Genomic DNA, 19,817 nt, shown 5'->3' with positions numbered 1-19,817 from the left:
ATTTAAATGTCCAACAACCCCAAAGTAATAGTTATCAAGAAGATTGTTACAAACTCTCAATAAACTGTGGAACAGAAATCCCAGGAAGCTGAGTCACTTGCCCAAGGCCATTGGATTCTAAGGTTCTTGCTATTCCTTTATATAGTGACTACTCTTTGCCTGGCTGTTTCTGAAGCCCAGACAAACTATAGTTCAAATCACCTATTGCTAAAAGCATCCTCGGGAGAAAGAGAGCCCAAGAATTGCAGTACTGCAGCACTGGCTCTGCCACTGTCACTGGCCAGCTGTATGACCTTGGGAGCATCCACTTCCCCCTCTTCTGTCACTAACCAGCCATATGACCTTAGGAATGTCCCATCACTCCAACCCTGTCTCTAGGACCTTAGGAATGTCCCTCACTTCTCTGGGTCAGTGATATTTCTTATAAAATGATGTCTAAGTCTCCTTCCATTTCTAAAATTGCATCGAATAACTCTACCAGTTCTTTGAAAATAGAGACTTCAATAGAAATAGACAAAGGAGGGATCAATTCCCAGGGGCTGTGGGTGTATCTATGTTTCACCCACAATGTATCACATCATTGTTTTCCCCTGGAGGTAATTCTCTTCCCTGGAGACATCACTGTGCTCCAAACTCAGGGACTTTGGAGCTGGGATTCAGGGATTCACAGACAACTTTCTAGGAGTAACTCAATTATCTTCAGTGAAAGAGAAACGTTCTCCAAAAGTGTGGAGATGTCTGGAGGATGCCAAAAAGCATCCAAGAGACATAAGGTGACTGGAAAGAAAAAGAGGTAAATTGGGGAAAATAACTTTGCATCCAATTTGGTTCTTAAACTGAAAACAGACTATGATAGTTGGAGCTATATACCTCAGAAAAACATGTTCTTAAACTTAATCCATCCCTGTGGTGTGGTTCCATTGAAGTAGGGCCTTTGGAAGAGGTTACTTTAGTTAAGGTGAGACACAACTCAATCAGGATGGGTCTTAATCCTATTACTGGAGTCCTTTATAAGCAGAAAGAAATTCAGACAGAGAGAAAGCTACAGATGGAGCAGCCAGAAACTGAAAGTCAACAGAGCCTGGAAGAGAAAGGAAAGGCCAAGAGTGGCCATCATGTACACTGCCATGTGACAGAGTTGCCAAGGACCAAGGATTGCTGACACCCAGCCCCAGGATGCCAGTCTCTGGGAAGAAAGCATGACCTTGATGATGCCTTGATTTGGACTTCTAGCTTCAAAACCATGAGCCAATAAATTCCCATTGTTTAAGCCAACCCACTGCATGGTATTTGCTTAGCAATAAGGAAAGTAAAACATGAACCAATTCACAATCATGGATAAATGGTAAAGGAAACTAAGATGAAGATATTTCTGCTGGCCTTTCCTTAGATTGACCCTTCACCTGCACCATTCTGGTATCCTCACAGCAAACACAGCACAAACTTGTCAAGTCCTATTCTGCACAGGCATGACCTGGGCACAGGGGACACAAAGACAATGATCCCTCAGTCATGCAAATTTCTCTTACCCACCATGAGTCACTCAAGTAGCAAGGCCCACTAAGCCACAAATGGGGAGGTGCTCAGATCCATATGAAGCCAGGGTGTACCCCTGGATGTGACCAGGCCTTGAGTTATTCATCAAACACTTTAGGGCATCTGTAAAGGCCAGGCGGCTGAGACACAAAATGACTAAGGACAAGACTGTGATCTTCCCTAACCTAAGTAGTAGCTCTGCCAAGCTGGCCCATGTCCCAAGGGTTTGCGTGCAGACTTCCTGGGCACCTGCATCACTGTGTGAGCAAGGCACAGTAGTAAGTGGCACTGTCTTCAGCCCTTGCAGAGGAGATCACCAAGTGGAAGGTTTTCTTGGTCCGACTGTGCTCTACAGAAAACCGACCTTGAGTAAAATCTGCATCTTGGGATCTGGTATTATCCCTGTAAAGGACAAACTGAAAGGAATGATCTGGCCTCCTTCGGTACCAGTATAAATCTGGGTTTCTGTATTCAGTTTCATAAGTGCAGAGCAGTACCACCCTATCATCCGTCGTCACCGTCTTGTCCAGGGAAGTCATCTGATTTACACTGTTAGAGAACACGACATTACCTGTAAAGAGAAGAAATGAGAAAACAGTGAATTCCTGCAGCCCTCAGGCTCTGGGTCCAGCACAAACCCAATCCAAAGGGAAGTCAAGGGATAGAGGCAGGAGAAGGACACAGAAATGAAAATCAAAATTTCTAAAATTTTAATTAAAAAAAAAAAAACAGCTAGAAGTTACCAAGGATTAGAAATGGGGTAGGAGAAGGGAGTGTTTGTAAAAATTAAAACTTTTTAAATTTAAAATTGAAATTCAAAGGCAGAGAACAACCAGAAAACTAAGTGGGAAAGAGAAAGATGGAGAGAAGTCAAGTCTTTAAAAGTAAGGGAAAGGGAAATGGGGTCAAGAACAAAAGGATGGTAAAGCAAATGAAGTTGCGTACAGAAAAACAAAAGGCTAAAACCCGTAATCAGAATCATTTTCTTTTTGCATCAGGCCAGAGGATATAGAATTAAGCACGGTTCGAGAAATCTCTGAGACATCTTGGGCTCTCAGAGGGGAAGGAGATGGGAGGGAAATAAGAGGAGACAGCAGCCCTGACTGTCACGTGACTGAGTGAGCTGGAACTCTCTGAGGCAAATGCTCCAGCCAATGAAACTATTGTTAATGTTATTTTGGTCCTCAATCCTTCTTGAACCAATATTTAAAAAAAAAAAAAAAACACAATGAAAATGATTTAAAAGAAAGGAAGAAAGAAATAGAAACTGCAAGCTAAGTGATGACATGCTTGGATGTCAAATCGCTATAAAAGTAGCTTATTTTCCATTTCCGTAGCTTGTTGTTGCAGACTGTTAACAGTCTGTGGGCCAGTACCTGCCCATGAATCACACTTCCAGCAGCACTGCCTTACAGTGCCTAGCACAGCTACTTGTGGTTTGCAGATGCTCAAAAAATGGAATAAGTGAATGAGTTCTGTGGACAAAGTCCCTTAGTCCTCTGTATAAAGAGGGAGGGAAAGGGGTTGGACAAGCTGGTTTTTAAAGTTTGTCCTAGCTCTAACTTCTAGGAATATTTGGTTTCAGGTGTTGAGAAATGGGAACAGGAGTATCCTGAACCTGAGAGTACTTAATTTTCCTCTATCATTAGACCCTTTGCAGCATATATTGGCCCCAGTTGGAAAATTCTTCCCTGAAGAAAAGCATTCCAATGGGTGAATGGCCATGAAATGGTTACATGTTCACTGGCCATGTGGTGTCACCAGTGGCTGGAGTCCCTGAGGCCAGTCTCTCCCAGCTGTGTGCTGTACAAATATTATTTTCCATGTAAGCCATGACACAACAAAATTTGGGAAGCTCCACCCTAAAAATGACAAGATGAACCAACTCACTCACCCCAAACCCTAGGTTGACTTCCTTCATTTCACATTTCCTCTATACCCAATCCATCCAGTTCTACCATGAAAATGTATTTCTAGTCCATCTACCTCTCTCCATCTGCACTGTCACCACCTCCTCCAATCACCATCATCTTATTGGGACCACCGCTCTTGTCCCCCAACCATCCATTCTCCAGGGCTTTGTAAAATGTCAATCAGATGATGTCGGTCAGAACTCATCTCCTGAGCCTGTAAAGCCTGGGTAGTATCAGCCCTTGACTCTTCTCCAAAATCCCCTCGTGCCCTCTCCTCCCTCTCTCACACCTCTTCAGCAGCTGCAGCCTTCTTTCGGATCCTCTATTTGCCTCGCTTTTCTGTCTTCCTGAGACTATGGGTCCCAGGTCTTCACAAATCTCAGCTCAGAGGCTTTGCCTGCCCACCCCCAGTAGATTAGTCACCCACCCCAAACACAGTCACCACTCTGATTTTCCCTCTCATAATTACCTGAAATCATTGGATTTATATACTTGTTTATTATTGGTCTCAGCCATCTCACCTCCCCACCCCACATACACATGCTCCATGAGGGCAGTGACCTTGTTTATCTTTTCCCTGATAAATCCCAGCCCTTAGGATTGTGTCTGCCACATAATCGACCATCAATAAATATTTGTGGAATAAAAGAATGCATGAACAGGTGTGCCAGGTTTATCAAACAAAAATATGGGACATCCAGCTAAATTTGAATTTCAAACAAAGAACAAAAAAATTCATGCCGTATTTAGGACACACTCATATTGAAAAAGTAAGTATGCAGTGTTTATCTGAAATACTGGGCGTCCTTTATTCTCTGACACTCTCAGGCAGGGAGAACTGCAAAAGTCCCACCATGTGCATCCCCACAGTGCCTGGGCGTGGGGAGGGAAGGGCTCCTGCCCCTCGGGCTGCCCCGTGTGCACAGCTGCTGCTCTGCCTGCACTGCCGCCTGCTGGCAGGGAGCCTTTCCCCAGGAACCCAGCCATCTGCTGGTGGAAATCTATTTCAGAGATTCCAGGTCCATAGGTTTTGCTCAGGCCCTGCCCTAAAGATGTCCCCCAGGATTGATATTTATAAGAAATTGAGCGTTCCCTTCCTGATCTGGATAGAAACAGCTCTCAAGGTAAACATCTACTCCTCTTCTGACTGTGCAACCACAATGCCATCTGACCACACCCAAGAAGAGAGAAGCAGGTGTCCTGGACCCTCACATAGAGGGCCACACCCTCTCTGCTAATGCTTCACACATAATGTTCCCTCTTGAGTCCTCCTGGGGGTGGCACAATAATGATTCTCCCTGCCCTCGTGTCCTTCCCTGCAGGAAGGGCACTTCTCAGAACAGCAGCATATATCAGCTCCAGCATTTACTTGCTCTGTGAGCCTATATCGTGACTTAAACTCTCAAAGCCTCAATGTCTCTATGTGCAAAATGGTGATCATAATGCTAGTGTTTTCACAGGGCTATTGGGAAATTAAATGAAATAACATACCCAGCAAATGATCTATGAATGTGAGGTACTGCTGATTCTATTGTCATTTTCATTAAATAGACTCACACATATAGTTCCTGAGAGCTTTGTTCTCATCAAAGCTGTTCAGAGAAAAGATGCAGAATCTAAAAAAAATAAATTGTGGAATCTGGCAAGAGACATTTTGTATCAATCAAGGGTAAAAAAGAAAAGAAAAAAAAAGGGACTCACACCTTGAATTTGTTGTCAGGGCTGCAAGCATGTCTTGGAACTCTGCACTCCCCAAAGAACAGCAGCTGTGTTCTCCCCAAAATCGCTAAGAGCATTAGGAGTATGAGAAATGAGTGTTCTAATCCACTGAGTTCTTATGTCTTTCAAGACTTCTACAGATTCACTCATGAAAGATCACAATGTACAATAGGGTGACCCCAAAGTTTAGGGATAAGGATGATCGACCTCAAGACTTAATGACACATTCCAGACTTACTGTCCATGAATTTCTATCTCCCTTAAGCCTATTAACATAGGATCCTGAGCAGCTCCCCAAGACAATGAGGGTCCTGGAGGCAACCACCTACCCACTGGTGAAGAAAAACCGCCCTTCATTAGTCCAAAACCATCCCTTCAACTTCAAGGCAGGCACTCAGACCAGAAGGCACCAAGTGATTTGGTCAACATAGCTACCCTTTTCCCACAGCTTGGTTCCTAATCGCTCCTATCACTCAAAAAAGGGAAACTTTGCGTCACTTTGCTGAGGTAGGTGGCTTTGTTTTTGACCTTGCAGCGCCCTCTGCTGCTCTAATGATCCATCTCCCATAAATAGCTCATACTGGTGGTTTACAGAAAATAGGTCAAGGAAAGAAAAATATTCTTTGTTCACTACTTAGATCAAAGCTGTTGCTTCTGTTTCCATTCAGCTTTCTGAGACAGGCAGCTGCTTCTCTGTTGGCCCAAAGGTTTCATCCCCCACAAGTCTCTCAAAAAGGATATGAGATAGCCCCTAAGAGGGCAGGTAGGCAGTTTCCTGTCAAGAAAAAGTCAAATGTAAGAGTAGAGGACATTGGGAAATTTATCTGTATGGATTCAGATGAGTGGCAATCTCTTACATACAATAGAAACCAGACACATGTGATTAAAAGGAGAAATCTTAGAAACACCTGAATTGTGGTGACGGGACTGACTGGTCTAGAAAAAATGTCCCTGCATCACACTTTCTTCCTGTATCACCTTCCATTCCAAGACCCCAGGACAAGACCTGCAGGAAGCATGCAGGAGGGGGGCTGCCAGGCTCCTGGGTGTTCTCTCCATCCCCCAGCAGGGGAAGCACAGTAGTCACCCAGGACCTAGGCTTTGGGGAAAATCCTTTGGCCAAGAATGAGTATGAAGAAACTACCATGGTTTGTCACCCAATGCCTCTACAAAGCTGCCGTTTGAAGAAAAGCTGTGAGGAAGAAGGATGCGCCATGGTGTTGCTGCTGCCACCTCTGAAGCAGCCTGTGGAAAGAAGAGTTCTGGTCAAACCAGGTGAGAGACAGCGTTCGTGATGGGTCTGTGTGGGGGCTGGTCTACATCTGGCCAAGCAGATTTCTCACATCATCTGTCGTGTTTATCTACTAATTCCCCAGATCAGGGAAGGAAAACAAGTTATATCTCCATTGTCCAGGGCTAGCAATTGGTAGTGGTTCTCTAAAGTTACAAAGGATTGTGAGGCCACATGAGAGGAAAAGAGTGATATGCCTGTCAGCAATATCTGCCATGGGAGCAGGGCCCAGAGGTAACGCCTCACCCTTGCGTATTTGCCATTCCTACTCGAGATGGCATTCCCTGTAAAGAGGCCTGCAGAGAAAGAATCATCAGAGCCAACTCTCTGCTGGATTATTCTTTTGCTAAAGGGCAAAATTTTAAATCTCTCTCTTTCCCTAGGCTTCACTAGGATCTCATGGACCATTTCCCCCACTATGAATTGCTGCTGCCTACAGCCTAAGAAATAAAAATTTTAAGTGAATTGGAAGGTTATGTATCTCTCTCTAAAATCATAAACTATGTGCCAAATCCAAACACTTCTCTTCTAGAGCTTGCCCACTATTTAACAGAGATAATCATACCCGGGTCTGGCCAAGACCACTACTTACCATAGAGCTACTAGGTTCTGAGTCTGCTCAGAACCTCTTAAATCACACTAAGGGAGGAGCAGAAATCAGGACTGGGGCTCAGAAGTCCTTAGTTCTAGTCCAAGCTCTGTCTCTACCTACCTGTATGACCTGGACCAAATTTGCCCCTCAGGGCTTTGGCTGGTTCATCTGTAAAATGAGAGCATTGGACCAAGCTATAGTTAAGTTCTCTTCCAGGTCTAGAATTCTGGAAGGCTAACAGATAAAGCTATAGATCTGATCTTAGTGCACTATTTGTTTATATTCCCCTGTGCCTGTTGCTTTAAATCCTCATTGCCCAGCAAGAAGAAAAAGTTAGGCATGCTTCTTCATTTGGGGGTAGCATAATTTCTTGGTTCAATATATGTGAATCGTCAGAGCCTGAGGGTCCATGCCCAGATGCCAAGTTAGAATCCAGTTATCATTGCATCTGGGAAAGACAAAAGTGCTGAAAACAGCCTTTGGGAAAAACATCAATTTGGGAGGGAAAAAAAAGCTTTGCAGAGTGTGATAACATTTTGATATCTTATTTATCATCTTCATCCCTGAAATCCATTCTGCCCATTCCTAACCCTGCTGTGAAAAAGGGTAGGAGGGCAGACCTAAACTGGGAGAAGGGGGCCTCTGTGGGGAACCAAGAGGTGTCTCTCAAGTGAGGAATGAGAGCAAAGTTGAGGCTACATCTCTTTCAACCATGCTGATGCCTGTGGTTTTTGTAAAGGTGCTCACTCCTGTGGGAATGGGGTTAATAGGAAACTGACATCCAGAGCCAGGACCAAAGAAATCATGAAACTGAGCAAGTAATATTTGGCAGAATTAATTTTTTTCTTCTGAAAATTGTCAGAGAGATTCAAGTGTTCCTCAAGGAGTAGGAACAAAAGATGAATGTTTAACACAATCCAATTTAACAAATATTTATTAAGAGCCTACAGTTTTTCCCAAGGATCATCTGGGCCAATTTCTGAGAAGATGCTGTTATTGCCCTCAGCGAGTCGGGCATTTTGTCAATGGACCCAGGGGACGAATAATGACAAGAGACTTACGTTTGGGAGAGGAACCCGGTTAACTGTGGCCCTGAGCTTCGGGGGGAAAAAAGACAGCACAATGGCATAATCTAAAACACCAGGTAATCAAAAATGTTATTTTATGATTAGCTTTAGCATGTATTTCATTATTTTGTAGGGCAGGTTTTTCTTCCCAATTATAAGTTTTCTTAAGCAGATCTATAAATTCTGTGGGAGGAAATGTTATCAGAATCATAGCTCTCTGAATTTAGGCTTCTCAAGGTCAACATAGGAGAAGTGACACTTTTGTCTTTCCAGTCATGAAAAAGGGAGCCTGGCATCTCTGGTCCCCTTGATGGTTCCTATCAGAACCAGTGGCAAACCACCAGATTTATGGGTCTTATAAATCTGTACCACAGGGTAGGTAACAAGAAACAGCCTGCTAAGTTCTTTGGGTATAAAAGGGTCTCTGTTCTCTATAAAGCCAGGAAAGGGCTTTGGACAATTCTGTATTTGGTGCTGTTCACCTCACAGCCTGAGTCCTGGGCTGCATTAATAGAAGAGAAAACAACCACCTGCTCACAAAGCTGGCTTCCTATCATGCCCCTAATCACACCAGAAACATGGCTGTGGGAAGTCACAGGCCAATACCAAGAGGGACTTTGGGGAAAGGGCCCAGGCACTGTGTGAAGGGGCTCAAGACACTCAGTTCCAGGAAGGGGACTCAGTTAATGATAAGCCTGGGTAAGTACCTCCATTCAAAGGTAGCTTTAGCAGAATCCCTTCAGTAACTAACACCTGGTAAACAGAGGGCTGAAACACTTGGCTAGAGAGTGAATTCCTTTATCCAGGTGGGAAAAGGCTATAAAGGTCAACCCACATTTCCTGTGGGTAAGGGAGAGCCTGGAGTTTATGTAAAGGCCTAATTTCCTGTGGGAGTCAAGTGAAACCTAGTGAGTTCTGTCCTTAAACCAAAGGTGTCAGTTTATTTGGTTTGGTTCTTGAATTATCTGGAAGCTTCAAAGAAAGCAATTCTCCCTGAGAATGTTGTTCCAAAATTTTGACTTCAAACTTCTAAAAAGATCAAATGCTAAGACAGATGGTAGACTTGGAAAACTAATTTCCTCTCTAATAAGTAGAACCTCCTTTTCTTTTGTTTGTTTGTGTTATTTTGCTTAGGAACTGGAGAGGAGGGTTAGACACTCTGAAAAAAATATTTTTTTTCACAGCCTTTTTTGGATAAATTAAATCCAGAGACTCAAATCAAAGACTATCAACTCAGAAAGACACTAAAGATCACCTAACTCACCTCTTTAATTTTGTCAGTAGGACAGTAAAATTTAGAGAGGTTTCCATCTTTCTCAGGGTCACACGGTTGAGCCTGGTTCTGAAGTCCAGAGCAAGCTGGCTGAGACAGCTCGTGGCCCTGACCAGGCAAGCCCTAAAGCAGAGAAAGCATCCTGGTCCTTGGCTGTGACAGCATCAAACCTTCATTATTTAAGCAAGATTTGGTACACTCAAAACAGAATTCTGAGTTCCAAAGGGAACTAAAATCATTCTGCCTGTTGGGGATAAAAGCTAGCTGAAATAGGAACCATACCTGAATGTGATAAGAGAGGATAGGAGCAGGGGTGGGAAAAGCCAGCATGAAAATGATCATGACCATCAAACACTAGCTATAAATTCTGCATATCTAATTCCCGGTGGGAGTTTATATTCCGTGATAGATTGGGTGTGCCAGGTGATTCCTTTGGACCTCAGAATATGTATACCAAATTGGCTAGCTGAGGCTTCTGGTGGCTTAAAGTCGGTGGCCGTATCTCTGGACATATCCCTTACCCTGAAGTCCAAGGCTACCACAAAAAAAAAACACCATCACCTGCTTTTCTCAACTTGGAGATGGAAGAGAAGTTCTAGTGCTTGAGAAGCTATGCCAGTCTCTGTTCATCTGGTTGGCACCACAGGTTTTTGCAAAGCTCCTCAACATTGTGCAACCACCAGTGGCTCTAGGATCATATTTGGAAAGGGAACTCAGCTCATGGTGAATTTTGGTAAGTGAAGGAGAGCACTGAACTCTTTTCTTGAACATGATTGGAGTTCACATTCCAACTAATAGGGAATGTGGCTTCCCCATTACCAACTAACGGGGATGTGGCTTCTTGCCCCATCTCTGCTGGGGCTGGTTGGCTTTAAGACGCCCTCACCCACACACACCTACTGCCATGGTCCAACCCATGGAAGTGCCCTCATGCAGCTGGATACAGCTCTATCTAAAATCTCACAAAGGCACTTAAACTCCTGGCCAAACTGCTTGGTGGCTCTTTTGTTGCCCTCATACCCCTGCTGGTTTAATTTTAGGCTTTTAGGTCATTGTGGAAAGAAAAATGTTGGCAATGTGTTTGGTTTTTTGGGAGGAAAATAATAATGATCATTTATTATGTACTTACTATGCGCGAGGCAGTGTGCTATATGCTTTCTACCCAATATCAAATTCAAGTCTTTTACCAGCTCTGGGGATTAAGTACTATTATTATCCTCATTTTGTAGAAGAGGAAACTGAATCACAGAGAAGTTGAGTAATTTGTGCAAGATGACACAGCAAAAAAAAGGGGAGGGGGACCTGGAATTTAATTCTTGGCACTTGGATTCCAGAGCTAAGTGCTTATTAGTGGGGGGATTATGTCTGGGGAAAAGTCACTGAAGCTTTGGTCCCTAAAGTTGCTGAAGAAATACCTAAAGAAGTATGCTGTCAGCAAATAAAGCCAAAGATTGATCAATAGGTCCACTGTAACCCAGTTACATATTCCTAATCCTTACACCGACATTGCCAAGCAGTTATCATTTCATTATCCCCCACTTTACAGATGTGGAAACTGAGGCACAGCAGGTTAAGGAACTTGCTCTGGGTTTCAAACCTAAGTCTATCTGACCCCAAAGCCTAAGCTCTTTCGAATATATTACAACTGCACACCTGCTAAATAAATAAGAAAATAAATAAATATATAAGGAAATAAACAGATGATACATGTGTGGGCATACAGACATGTACACACACATTATCCAACAAGCTGTTATGCAAAAGAAGAATTAAATTTTTTCCATAGTTTCCTCTCCCTTTTCAGGAGCAGCCATATAATTGTATAATCACATGTTTCTGCCTTTGTGCTTCCCCTGGGAGAGCAGGAGAGTCCCTGGCTCCAATCCGACCCAGCGCCTGGTGGAAGAGTCTTGGAGGTGTTTGTAAAGTGGCCTGTGGGGTTATGCCTCAGGGCAGATCCAACCAACTTATCTTTGGAAAGGGAACAAAACTGACAGTGTATGCAAGTAAATTTGAATAGCTAATGTTTCTAAATTGTTCTCTGGAACCCCCAGCCCTAAATTTTCTATTTGGGTATGTAACCAACGTCCAGGCCACAGCAGTTTGAATCCTCTTAATGGTTTCCAATTCAAACAACCTCTGATGTGCGCCTGCTACACGTGGAGCATTGCTGTTTACCTACATGCTATTTCATTTAACAGAGAATGATAATGGTAATGGAGCATTGCACTAGGAGTCAGACAGTTAAAGAGATTATTTTCCTATAATTATGGCATTTTCCATGGAACTAAGAGAAAATTAATTAACCTCTCTGCACCTCTATTTAACTCCTCTGTAAAATGGGGAAGGCAGTTCCTGTTCCTGTTTTACCAAAGCAGGTATGCTGTCAGTGACTACTGGTACATTTCTGGCAAAGTGACAATAAGGACAAGGAAAAAGGAAGCCCCCCCCCCCCCAGGTGATGAATTAACTCCACCACCAATCCCTCTTTATAAAAAATGGGTTTTATCATGGGGGGTTTGGGATGACAGGGAAATATTTAAGTAGGTAGCAAGCACAGTTGAAGCAATTGAGTTTTTGTAGAGTCCCGTGTCATTGTGTGATACTGGAGCAAATAATAAGCTGATATTTGGACAAGGAACAACTCTGAATGTTAGACCAAGTAAGTTTTAAAGATTATTTGCTTCTAAACATAAGCCTTCTCTCTTAGAAATTCAGTGAAAAATAACTGAATTATTCACCCAGTCATTAGTTTCTTGGGGGTGGATTGATGCTAAGCTCTTCCTGGTGAAAATGACAAGGCAACCCCCAACCAGAGCCCTTTTGACTCTTTCTTCAGCACCTCTAAGCACTTGAGAATATTAAGCTTGTTTTTGTTAACATTGGAGATATTTGCCTGACGAGTGGAATCTTACTGAAGCTTTAGTGTGTAGGGGCAGAGAGCAAAAAGGGAAAAGGGTCTGGGAGGAAGGGAGAGGTTAGACTAAGTACATAGCAATAGCAAGGGTATGTGAAATGCAACCTGATCCAAAAGGAGACAGTGAGATGGGGTCTATTGATATAAACAATGAAATGATGCATTTGCACATTATCTGCCTTGTCTGTCCAAGGCTTCCCTGTTGGTGCAAATAGGAAAAGAAGTGTCTAATCATGGTGACTCTCAGAGTCTTGAAGCCAAACTAGTTGGGTACAGCCATTTAAGATTTCCTGGTGCTGGCATTGATGAAAGGCTGATATTTAAGGAAAGGATAAGTTTGAAAGCAAAGATTCAAATTAGAAAGATCATGAACTTCTGAAAACATGCCCCAGGACTCTGTTAACTATATTTCTAATTGGGTCCCATGAGACATTTCATCCCTGCCTGGGCTGAGTTTTCAGAATCAGAAAAGACGTTTTTGATACCTGTTTATTTCTGTGCCCCTCAGTGAAAAGGTGGAAACTGAGGATGGAAGTATGACAGAAGGATTCCCTAATCCAGATGAAGTAACTCTCCTCTTCTCCATCTCGCAGTACCCAGAGGGATATTCTGAGAGCTGCCCCAACATTCTCAGAACAAACCTCACTTTAATTAATATAAATGTAGCTGAAAGTTTGCTCCATGAACACTCTTCAAAGAGGAATTTGGGGGAGTCTCTATTTTCTACAACAGTAATGCTGAACATTTCCAACCATAAAGTTACCTCAAGGCCCAGGTATCATTAGAAGCTCATTCCAGATGATTGTTTGGAACTTATTTTTGTTCATAATTCCTAAAATTACCAGCTACCCAAAAAGTGCCTCAAAGTAAAACTTCTACTTTCTTAGCCAAATTATGATCCACCTTAGAAAGGCTAGAATCAAAGTGTCATACTGAGTATCGTGTTATCTTCAGATGACCTTCCTGAAGTCCTTGTGTCAAAACTGGTGTAAGATATAAAATCATTTCCATGCTGACCTCTGTGTCCAGTGACTAAAGAGGATCCAAGAAGCAGTTGAATCAGCTGCTACTTTTCTAAACTGGATTGGATACTTAGAGTCTTCTGGATTTAAGAAATGATAATCAGGAAAATACATGCAATTCCATTCTTATTTATAATTCTCATCTCTCTCAAAGAAATGTTATAAATTCTCTCCCGAAAGTGTTGCCTTCATCCTTCTTGTGGTTTCTTTATTTGTGATGTGTACAGAGATGAAATATTAGTTGAGATTCAAAAATCATCCAGGAGATTTACCTTAAGCTTTTCCTGTCAGAAAGATGCTAGGAGCTAAAAAGATGGGAGGCTGACACTTGGGGACTAGATTAAAAAGGAAATCCAAATTAATCCCAAAGAGCAATGCTCTGTAGATTGTTATTTAGACACAAGCATGTCAACCTGTAAGCCTCATTGCTCAGTTGGCCAGACTGTCTCTACCTTGGGCTTGCCTGAAAGAGTCATAATAACATGTTTAGCCCCAGACCTGTCTTGGGTAGTGAGAAATGTCAGCCTCCAGCACTGAAAACTCCTCGTGATTTGGTTTATTTCGATAGAGTTTATCATTACACACAGTGTTCTGGAAGTAATAGAAAAGTGCATTAGTATCTCCTGCAAATGGAAATGAAATGTAAATTTAGATTGTAAATATATGGCTGCAATAAATAGACAGCAAGGAAAAAAGATGTAGAGATTAGAAACTTGCCACATTTCTCTACCCCTAAAGGGGATGTTTCTATAAATAGTTTTGAAACTATTGACAAGGTGGGGGAAGAAAGAGGAGCACAGAGGGAAACAGATTTTCTCCTAATCCTCTTTCCTTGGCAAAATTGGAAATTGTTTTGAAATCAAATTTCCCTGAGCAGAGATGAGAAACCATGTCTGTTTTAAGATTAAAGGACATGTGGGAGGTGTCTCTTATAATTGATTCTGAGGAGGGCACCCCATTAGTAACAGGTGCCAGTTATGCCTTGGCCAGGGTGAAGGGGATAAGCACAAAAATAAACCCAAGTAAGTGGGAAGAGAAAGGTAGGCCTCATGGAACAGGACTTCCCTGCAATTTTCTGGGTTGTCTTTTAACCAATGGATTGGATCCCAGGATAGCAGATCCTAGGATTTGAACCAGAAAATTTAAGGAGGAACTCAGTTTAACTTCCCTCAGGAGATCTAGCATATTTTGACTTTAAAGAGTCTTTTAATCCAGCTGTTTTTAGGGAAAGCTCTGTTCAAAGAAAGGTGTTAGGAAAAAAAAAAGTTAAAATCCTCTGAAATGAAAATAAAGATGTTAAATATCCGACTGACAAGAGATTGAAAAATCTGGTATGTGTCTACAACTGCTAAAGGAGACTTTGTAAAGGAGAAAACGAGCAGCCCCAAGGAGACACTTTGTCCTAAACTTCTCTAGTTAATGAGATTCAGGCCATTTTCTGCAGCAGGCTAAGGGCGGCTGGTAGCGCAAATCAGGCATCCTCCTGCAGGGGGTGAGAGAGGGACTTGGGTGCAGTTTGTGTAAAGCTGTTTACTGTGGTGTAACTCAGGTGGCCAGAAGCTGGCATTTGGGCAAGGAACCAGGCTGAAGGTCAAAGCAAGTAAGTGTGAACAGGTACAGCTTCATGTGGCTCTTTACAGGCTTTTCCTTTTTAGTCCATGTCCGGCAAGTTGTCTCTGAGGGGCAAGTGCTTGTTGTGCCCCGTCCATCATAGGGAAGCTGTCCAGGAGAGACAGGGAAGCCCCAAAAGCCCACCTTTAAACATACCCCTGTAAAAATTTCCCTCATTTTCCTCCCCTTCTGCAATCGGTTTCCAGAAACCAGAATCTAGTAATTTAATATGCACAATTTCAATAAAAAGCAGAGAATAAAAAGTAACTATGTGAGTGCCAGCCAAGAGAAGGCACTTAGGGAAGAAGAAAAAGAAACAGATTACCAAAACTAAGGTGGCAGCCTAGTCATAAAGAGAAGAAAAACAGGAAAGAAAGAAATATATGTATCTCAGAGTCCCATTGCCCTCTGAAAGCCCAGCTCTAGTGTGCAGTAGCTGCCTTCTAGGCTTGTTAGCAAATAACCCACAGTTTAGCACAGGGTTGAGAGAGCAAACCCATATTGACCCCAGGTCCCTTCTGCAAAGAGCAGCTCCTCTTCCTGTTTTTGTAAAGCCTCCTCTGGCTGTGACAATAGTGGAAATAACTTGAAACTGACATTTGGCAAAGGAACTCTCTTAACCGTGACTCCAAGTAAGTCTGAAGGGAATGTGGGAAGTGGGAGATGATTTCAATCACTTGCCCCTCCCCCTAAACATCCCTGCTTAGCTTCCAAATCTGACGTTTCTGTTGGAGGAATATGGTCCCATGAAGGGAATTAGAAGCCCATCAGTAGAAAGACTTCAGCCAAAAGCATTCCTCCCGTCTGTCTTAAAACAAGATTATTGCTACGGGGAGAGAAATTGAACACAGGATCCTAAGAGATTCAGCTCAAGCCAGGAAAAGTTTGCCAAAAAAGATAGAGGGAACTGGCATATTGTGGCCAGGCAAATTCAGTAGACCAAACATAAATCTTCCTGACTTAGACACTAAAATGCTCCTTAATTTATCTCTGAAATAATGGAACCCTGTGATTTGATTAGCAAATGTTGGAAATTCTACAGAGAGATTTCTTCTTTTTTTCGCTTTCACTTTATCTCTGTTAAAGGAACTCGTCTCAATTCCCAGTCCAGTAACTGAAGTCTCCTTGGGTGGACTTGTCTGGTTAACTCGGATAGAGCATTTAATCCTACTTCTTTCTCAAAATAATTGATTCAGCCTCTCTTTTAACGGCTCACCTGAGAAAAGAGGAAACCATTCATTTGTCCTCTAGGTCTTGAGAAGAGAGCAGAACATTCTCTCCTTCAGAGATATACCCAGCCTTCCATCATGGTAATGATGGATGTGTGAGTACTTGGAAAAGTTAAAGATACTGTGAATAAAAGTGAAGAGCTTAGTTGCTTTTGACAATTCTCCAAAAGCTATGTTTCCAGTGGGCTTCTGGGAGTGGCACTTATAAACTAATGCTAGGGAAGACCAACTTGTTATAAAATGAAAGTAAAGCAGAAAAGGGAAAACTTGCTGAAGGGCTTCTGTGTCCTTTGAACCTAAGCTAAGTGCCCAGGATGCTGAGTAAAGGCTGGTTAGCCCAGTTTTATTTATCCAGACCCCTCTTTTGTGGGTAGGAGAAGACGCAGCACTAGGTGAGATGCATTGGAAAACACAGCCAGGCAAAGCTCTTGAAAAGACTGACTAGGAGAGGGGGAATGAGTAAGAGACACCACAGGCGCATGCAGCATTGAAGGAGTTAAGGTGGCCCTGGTAGCAGAAGGCTTGGAATGTTCTGGATAGGCCCAGCCTGAGGTACTTGCAGTGTGGTTAGCCTCCAAGTTACCATGTGCAAAAGTGGCTTGCTCAGCAGGAACAATATCAGCACATGTCTCCGACAACAGTTAGAGCTCCCAGGAATAATGAATAATGCATGATATTGTTAAATCCCAGACATTCAAGACTTTGACGGCTTATCAAATTAAAGCTTCCAGGGGATTCATGTGAACATCCCTGGAGACCCAAGGACGTTGCTTTTCAGAGAATGGGTAACCAAGGCTGGGGGAGAGACTGAGTTTTATCTGTAGTATCTGGAAACACACCAAGCAGGACTCTGTGGTGGGTTTTCCAGAATGCAGGGAGCAGCTGGGAGCCCCTCTCTGCACTTGGGTGGCCTCTTTGGGGAATGAGAGCTGGAACCACTACACTTTAAAATGTTGGACAATCCAGGAGTTTGAAAGCCTATGCATGCAAAGAAAATATCTGTGTAAGGCAAGCATCCCTTCAGAGCTCTAGACAGTAATAGTACAGTTTGCCAGATTTTTCATGCAATGGACTCTAAATGCAGGGGCTACAAGACAAGGCTAGAGTCCAAAGGACCTATGATTAAATTCTGTTTTCCTTCATTCAACAGAGCACAGAGATTAATGCCACAACAACAGTTTAGTGTCTGTCAGGTTAAGGCCTTCAGCTGGGGCAGGCATCTAATTTCAAGTGAGAATGGGGGTGCGGAGTGGGGAGGAGCCCTTTATAAAGTGAATGTTGTGAAATAGGGAAGAGATAGGAAGGACTGCTTGAATCCCTGACTGTTGTCCTTCTTCTTAGCTAAATAATAACCTTTTTCTCTCACCCTTTTCGCAGTAATAAGCAAGCTAAAACTCTAGCCCTTTGCTAATAAGTGGTTGCTTGTAGAAATGACTAGTGAGGCTGGTTTAAGAATTTAAAGTTGAATACAGTCAAAGAGCTAAAGTATTTGTTTTGGGGGTTTTTTGTCTTCCTTTGAGTTAGGGTTTGATTACCATCACGTCAATTAATGAGACCCCTGATTTTTGCTACTTACACTTCTTGTGGCATCCGCCAGACACAGCCAGGGACTGTGACTGTCAGCAGTGGAAGCTGCCTCTAAAACAGGCCCCACTTAATGGGCTGCTCTGTGATGCCAGGACACCACGAGTGAGGCTGTAGGGTGACAACCACCCCAGCTGCTAGGGAATGAGGAGCCTCCCAGAAGAGGAGCCTTCAAGGCTAAAACCAGAACAGGCCCAGGCTAACCGGGATGCTTGGTCACCACCACAAGGCTTGGATATAACCTCTCGTGAGATTCTACTAACATGCCACGGGGTCCAAACCTGACATGAAAGCCACCTGAGTGAAGGATCAGTAAAATGTGCTGATCTTTTCATTTCTTATGCTGATATGTGAAAAGAGGCTAAGGAAATAGTGTTTTCATAAAGCTGGAGCCTAAACCTCATCCAATTCCAGTTAGCCACCTCCAAAAAGCTGAACGCTCTCCTTCCCTCTCCTCATTATCAACTAATTGTTATCAGAAATACGTGACACCTCAAGGCAAGGGGAGAACATGTCTTGAAAAAGGATCAGAGAAAGAGTCCTGAAAATGATGCTGTAAAATGGAAATGACCTTTAGGAAGAGAGAGACTGAACATGAGAAGTCAGTAATCCTCAAGACGGAAACCAGAGGAAATGGACAGAGATGGCAGATGGACCCTCCTTAGGTACAGGAGGTCAGTTCCCCAAGACCAGACATGCAAATCGTCCTCTCCCCTTCCATGGGAAGAAACTCAGTCCCACAGATCTGGGTCCCTTTAAGTGAGTTTCTTCTCCCCAGAATTAGAAGAGGAATAGATCTGTGAGTCTCGGGGACGCCCATGAGGTTCTTGTAAAGGGTTCCATCACAGTGTTAATACTGGTGGTTCTAGCTATGGAAAGCTGACATTTGGACAAGGGACTGTCTTGACTGTCTATCCAAGTAAGTGTAACAGGACGCAGCTGCATACTGGTAATCCTGGAATTTCACCCCAGGTATCAGGTTAGAGAGAAACGTGTGTTGTCTGGGAATTAGGTCTTGCTTGAAGTTAATTGGGGGCCTCCCATGTCCTTTCTCTTCTTCAGTCTCAATATTCATAGATTCCTTTTTGGACTCTGAGTAATTAGGACTATCCCCCAGCTGTTGGGTAAATCTGACCCTTACCCTAGAAAGACAGAAAAGAGTCTTTGCTGCTTTCAGAGCCTTCTGGAGGTGATGCCCCAATTTTTATTAGACGTGGGGAGTCACCCTTCACAATCAACTCCCTTGGATAATCCGTTCTAATGTTTAGTACCGTTCATTGTCAGAGTTTTCCTTATATCAATCTTAAATTCTTGGTGGTGCTGAGGCCATTTCCACTAGCATCATCCTCAGTGGAGAGGGATAACTGAGACCAGTGTTTGAATAGGTATGTGGTATTCAGTTCAGAATGGATTTAAAATGAAAGCAGAGAGGGGAGAAAATGAATGGGAACCTGCGGTCTTATTTCAAATCCCTCTATGTTCCCCGCCTGTCTCCTATTGCTTCTATAGATGTACAACTACAAAAAGAGAGAGGGAAGGATTTGACAGAAATAAGAATCCACATTCTCTATCACTGAAACCACAGGCAAGGGATGACAATTAATTCCAAAGACTTTCAGATACAACACTTAATACCTTCCTTCTCCTCAAGATGACTTGTATCCTTGCTGATAATTAGAGCAGATAGAAAGATTTGGCTTTGGTTTGTTTGCAGTTTCATCCCTTTGGGAAGAGAGAAATTCTATTTTTTTTTAATTCATAAAGTTCCTTCTGCCAGTTGTTGTAAAACTCCCTGCTGCAGGGAGATGTGTGACAGCTATGAAAAACTGACATTTGGAAAGGGGATGCAGTTATCCATGAAGCCAAGCAAGCTGGAAAGACCCAAACTCCCAATGTTCGTGTGTATTTTTGCTTCCTTTCCCCATTTACGCCCTTTGACTCTTTCTAATGAAATCAAATGGAAATGGGTTGAAAGAGAATCTGGAGCCCTGTGATACCTGGAAATGATAAAATTTCAAAAAGCGTGTGGGGGGGGCGGAACGAGATAAGAAGGGAAACAAGTT

The 19,817-nt window shown here is 43.0% G+C and overlaps 1 gene segment (V, D, J or C); it reads left to right on the top strand.

Annotated features, from left to right (window-relative positions):
- Positions 1 to 6,215: 6,215 nt before the first annotated feature.
- Positions 6,216 to 19,817, top strand: part of LOC101444481 (T-cell receptor alpha chain constant-like) — a 76,695-nt gene continuing 63,093 nt past the window's right edge. The window contains 1 exon segment of the C gene segment in view: positions 6,216 to 6,443. Within this exon segment, the coding sequence occupies positions 6,314 to 6,443 (130 nt within the window).

The sequence above is a fragment of the Dasypus novemcinctus genome, chromosome 3 (genome assembly GCF_030445035.2).
Source record: "Dasypus novemcinctus isolate mDasNov1 chromosome 3, mDasNov1.1.hap2, whole genome shotgun sequence".
NCBI lineage: Eukaryota > Metazoa > Chordata > Mammalia > Cingulata > Dasypodidae > Dasypus > Dasypus novemcinctus.
This window is presented reverse-complemented; position numbering and strand designations above follow the sequence as displayed.